General features: G+C 57.1%; 1 protein-coding gene across 1 annotated transcript; it reads right to left on the bottom strand.

Moving 5' to 3' along the window:
* Positions 1-631: 631 nt before the first annotated feature.
* On the bottom strand, positions 632-4236 carry LOC119948717 (forkhead box protein Q1-like). Its single transcript, XM_038770194.1, has 5 exons — positions 4157-4236; positions 3007-3800; positions 2263-2819; positions 1780-2217; positions 632-1695 (listed from the first exon to the last, which is right to left on the bottom strand). Exons 1-5 carry the CDS (start codon positions 4234-4236, stop codon positions 1519-1521), a joined length of 2046 nt encoding a protein of 681 aa, XP_038626122.1. The 3' UTR covers positions 632-1518.
* Between the last annotated feature and the right edge of the window lie 978 nt (positions 4237-5214).

Below are 5214 nucleotides of genomic sequence, written 5' to 3'. Positions count from 1 at the left end.
CTCAAAACGCAAACATTTTTGTTTTAACAAAAGCACTGACACTCGAGTTGTACTGACAGCCGTCTTTGAGGGGTTCTTCGTTGTGCCGGGAATTTGTCACACTGGGGTTAAATTTCAAGGTCTCTGCTCCAAAAGTCTGGCTATGCCTTCCGTGGAAAAAGTTTTACCTGGTTACTAGCTTATCTATTCGAGTGGGCGAATTGGTATTGGGAATGGGTAGAGGGCTTAGAACATCTCGTCTGTATTGTAGGAGACTCGTTTAGGTAAGAAGATCTAGGTAGGGAAAGGAATATTGGTTTAAAAATTATACAATCAGGTCGATTCCAGTTTCACCTGACAAGACTATTTCTTCGGAGTCTCATCAGCCTATACACCCGTCGGGAAGATGGGTGGTACTAAACCTAGGAACGCAGCATGCTTGTCTTCTAAGAAAAATGGGATTGAGACCAGAAACGAGTCCTTCCAAGTCAGGGACTTTTCCGAGTCCACATTCTACAACTTTCTTTAACTAGCCTCCTCTTTCTCCTTTATATACGTCATACACGGGCTTGTAGTTTTGCGACTTTTATTCGAAAATAAGCACTCTGCCTGAGTTTCATAAAATCTAGACACGTACGAACATTGACACACAAATAATAACATTAAAAAAACTTGCTTTCCAGTGGCTGTGATCTTAGCACCCCACATGCATAATGCTATTTCTGTAAGAAATCGACACGCCTAGCTCCATCAGCTCTGTCCCAAAGAACCTCGATGGAGAAGATCACTGAACAACAAATAAAGCCCGTCGCCTGCAACATTTGTTTTTACTCCAAAGGTTTGTTTTTAATAAATAATAGAACTACAAAAACCCAACAACAAACAACATTATAGCTATACAGTTTTTTTTTTTGGCACAGTGATGCATTGGTTTAGAGCAGAGAAATCCTTAGAAAATCTCTGACCTTTCTCACCTTCAAACACCAGACAAATACGCGAGCTCACTTACTCTCACACACGCACAGCACACAGTGGGGCCAATGCACCCCATAGAGTAGTCGTTTAATTTATCTCTCGGAACAGGTCCCTGATAAGCAAATTGCTCTTGTTGAATGAGGAAATTAGAAGGGAGAAGGGAAGGGGTAGGAAGAGAGAGAGGGGATCGGGGCAAAGAAAGGAGGCAAATTGGAAAGTGGTAAAGGGGATAGAAAAGGAGGTTTAATCCTTTTTTTTCCCTCTCTCTTTTTTAAGTGAAGACCCTAGGGAAAACCGGCTTGGTCAAGTAGTTACATCTATTATTAAGAAACGCTTTGGTCCACTGAAAAGTCCCATTAAAAACAAAACAAACCCTTTCTGACTGATTAAAACACCTGCTTGAAACCATTCGGCTTTAAGGCACGTGGCATCTTGCTTTAAAGGTCTCTTTCCCTCTAGGTCGAAAGTGCAGAACTCGGAGCCAGCCCAGATCTCCCCGGCCGCTGCCCCCCCATCCTCCTCCCTCGGCAGTCACTCATTCCTCGGCCGGCCCGCGGGGCCCGCTTAGGCGAGAAGCGTCTCCACGGGATAGGTCAGGTAGGCGCTGGGCCCGCAGCCGGAGGCCGCCTGCAAGGCCCCGGGCAGCCGGAGGGGGCAGTACAGCTGCGACCCGCCGCCAGCCTGCGGGCCGCGGAAAGACTTGGCGGCGGCAGCCACAGAAGCGGAGAGGAAGAGATGCTGCTGCTGCTGCAGCTGTCCCGGAGGGTGGTCCTGTCCCGGAGGATGCCCCGGCCCCGGCGGAGGCTCCGAGCGGGGATCGGCGGCGGGGGCCGGAGGCGCCCCCCTCCCCCGAGCCTCCAGGAGCCGCGGCTCTCCCAGGCCGTAGGCGTATAGCTGCAGGAGGGACCCGCCCCCCGCCGCGGCCGCCGCGCCCCCTCCTGCTCCTCCTCCACCGCCTCCGGAGAAGAGAGCCGCGGGGGGCTGAGGCCGCGGGGCCGCGCTGTACGGGCCGAGCGCCGGGTAGCCGGCGGCCCACAGCAGCCGCGCGGCCGGGGGGGGATGCGGCCGGGGCTCGGCGCCCGGCTCCCCGCCGCGGCGGAAGGGCTTGCTGAGGATGCTCTCGATGGCAAAGGAGCTGGAGAACTTGGCGCCCGCGCCCTCCTCCTTGCAGCGCGGCGGGGACGAGGGGGCGGGCGGGAGGGGAGCCAAGGCTGGCGGGGGCGGGAGGAGGCGGGCCGGCCCGGGACCCGCGGCAGCCGGCCCCTCGGTGGGTGGCCGGGCCGAGGGACCCTCTGCGGCCGCTCCCGCCGCCGCCGCCGCCGCCGCGGCCGCCTTGTGGCCGAGCCTCTTGCGGCGGCGGCGGAAGACCCCGTCGGCGAACGTGTACTCGCTGTTGGGGTTGAGCATCCAGTAGTTGTCCTTGCCCCAGGGCCGCGAGGGGTCGCGCAGCACCTTGACGAAGCAGTCGTTGAGCGACAGGTTGTGGCGCACCGAGTTACGCCAGCCCGTGTAGCTGCCGCGGAAGAAGGGGAACTTGCCCATGAGGTACTCGTTGATCTCGGCCAGCGTCAGGCGGCCCCCGGCAGAGTCGCGGATGGCCATGGCAATCAGCGCGATGTACGAGTAGGGGGGCTTTGGCCGGCGGGTGTACGGCTTGGTGCGCCCGCCCCCGGCCACCCCCGCGGCCCCGGCCCCGGCCGAGTTTCCCCCGGCTGCGGCCCCTTCGCCGCTGCCCGGGCCGTGGGCGGCGCAGTCCCCGCCGGAGCCCGTCTCGTCCACTCCGGGGCCCGAGACGGGAGACGACGAGCCAACGCCGCCGCCGCCCGCCCCTTCCAGGTCGCCGCCCGTTTCGGCTTCGCCGTTGGCTTGGGGGGCGAAGACGTCCAACTTCATCCCCCCGCTCGGCTTAGCCCGGCCGCTCCCGCCACAGCCCCCGGCGCCCACCCGTCGCTCCCTCCTTCCAGCCCCCCTCCCCTCCGCGGGGCGGCGGCGGCGGCGGCGGCCAGAGCAGGTGGAGGGGCCGAGGACGCCTGGCTCCCCGCCCCCCGCCACTCGGGCCGAGGCGCTGCGCGGGCCCTTGTCCTGCCGGAGCCAGGGGAGGACGGAAAGGCGAAGAAAGAGGGCGGCGGGAAGCGGGGCTTTCGGGAGGAAGAAACCCAAATGGCCGGCTGCGGGCACCGGCCAAGGCGGCCCCGGTGGCCAAACCCAAGGCCGCTCCGTAATCAGCGTGGGACGGCCATCGCGGAGCGCCGGGCACTGAGGCCGCAGGGGACCGCAGAGCGCTTCGTCGAGGGCCCTCCTCCTGGGGAGTCGCCGGCCCCCCGGGTGGGGAGGGGTCCCCGCTCGACGGCGCCGCGGTCACTGCCGGACGGCTCCGCCCGGGCCCCGCTGCCGCCCCGGGGGCCGCCGCCCCATCGGTAGCCGGACGGTTGTCATCGTCCGTCGCTTCTCTCGCTCGTCTCCCGTTCTCCGGCTCCGTCTCTCCTCCGCTTCGGACCAGCCCAATATAACGCTCTGCCTGCTCGGCGGAGGCGGGGCTACCCTGCTTAATCTGAAAGGAAGGTGGGTGGGGAAACCAAGGTAGCAAAGGTGGGCAGCGGTTTATAGGCGAGATCAGAGCCGCAGTTATCCGGGTGACATGGAGATCTGGTTGGAAAGTTGTTTCGTGCAGGTTGTTTGTTTTGTATCTGCCAGGATCCGCCCTCCTGCTGCCTCCAAAAAAGGGCGCAAGGCTGCGGACCTCGGGCGCGCGCGCGCGTGTGTGTGTGTTGCAGCGCGTTTTCTCCCAGGTATAAAGTACAGGAATAACTTCCAGGTGATAGAGCGAATGGCTTATGAGGGCTAGGCTTTAGGTTTATTAGCCATTTTAAACTAACGATAATGGTGGTATTCAGCACTTTCTAGGTGCCAAGCACTGTTCTAAGCGCTGAGGCTGGGGTAGAGACAAGTTAAGCAGGTTGTCCCACGTGGGGCTCACAGTCTTAATCCCCATTTTACAGATGAGATCACTGAGGCACAGAGAAGTTAAACGGTTTGCCCAAGGTCACACAGCGGACAAGTGGGAGAGCAAGGATTAGAACCCACGTCCTCTGACTCCCAAGCCCGGGTGCTTTCCACTAAACCAGGCTGCTTCTCCAGTGCAACATAGATTATAGATACCATGCTACATTGAGAAACAAGTACAGCAACTAGTATACCTTACGAGAAAGCAAATGGGAGTCGGCCGTGGATATGCCCAGGTGATGTACAAGAAAAATCCACGGCCCGTTCTAAAGCGTTCATCATGCGACATGTTATTGCGTGTGCAGTTTCAAAGTTATACTAATTGGAAAAAAGTAACCACCAAAACACCCCACCCTACAGAAAATCGAGCAAAAACTGGATTACGTAAAGATAGGAAGAAAATTCTCATGTACGAATGCCTATACCTCGTGTCCTCTTTTTGACCCGTTTTTACAGGTCTCGCTCGATAAACCCCCCTTCAGAGATTCCTTGCACAGTTTTAAAATTCAGCAAAACGGGATGATCCAAATACTCGCATGATGTTTCTGGTCTACGAATCGCTTGTTAGAAAGTATGCCCCCTCGTCAAACCTCTTTTACAGGTGGTTTTTTCCCTTCCTCTTTCACCCCAGGATGGCTAGACTAGCAGATTGGCATTTCCTATTTCTTCCACTGGGGACGGGGTGGACGCTTGGCAGTGAGATTCGCCTATTCTTGTTCACCTGCGGATCGCTACAGCCATGGGACAGAGATGAGCTGGCATTCACAGGGGTTTTGGAAACCTCACAGGGGTAAAAGATGGATGTCGGGTTAGAGCGAAGGAGGGAGTCCACTTCACCTCTGCCCTCTAGTAAACATCTTAGCTCCCTTTTCATTTTAATAAGCCAGCACCCCGTTTTCCATATTTCCGTTGCCCCCAATTTGAGAGGAGCAGGAGACAGGGAATGCTTCCTTTCCCTCTTCTCTCAGGCTCTTCTCTGACTTCCCTGCAGTTTTACCTGAAAACATGAACCAAACTGCACATCGGATCCTGAATGATCAGTTTGGATGTGAATGTTTTGGACAGAGAGAAATATTTCTTCTAGAGAGTGAGTCTCTACTAAGTACATGCCTTTAGTCAGGGCAGGTTTCCTCCTTTTTTCCTGCCTTTGTTGTCAACAGCCGGGGAGAAGCGAATTGGTGGGAGCGGCATACCTTTGATGTTTATTTTGCTACCTTTCCACCATTTGTGTGGAAAATGTACACAGTCGTCTCTTAT

Source organism: Tachyglossus aculeatus, chromosome X3 (genome assembly GCF_015852505.1).
Source record: "Tachyglossus aculeatus isolate mTacAcu1 chromosome X3, mTacAcu1.pri, whole genome shotgun sequence".
In the NCBI taxonomy this organism is placed as follows: Eukaryota; Metazoa; Chordata; class Mammalia; order Monotremata; family Tachyglossidae; genus Tachyglossus; species Tachyglossus aculeatus.
This window is presented reverse-complemented; position numbering and strand designations above follow the sequence as displayed.

Excerpts from the sequence above, each read along its gene's own strand:
- LOC119948717 (XM_038770194.1), bottom strand. The coding sequence starts at position 4,236 with ATGAACGCTTTAGAACGGGCCGTGGATTTTTCTTGTACATCACCTGGG. Across the intron at positions 2,820-3,006 it reads CGCGCAGCGCCTCGGCCCGA|CCAACGGCGAAGCCGAAACG; the intron begins GTGGCGGGGGGC and ends TCGCCCCCCAAG. Across the intron at positions 2,218-2,262 it reads CCGCGGCGGCGGCGGCGGCG|GGGCCGGCTGCCGCGGGTCC; the intron begins GCGGGAGCGGCC and ends CCACCCACCGAG.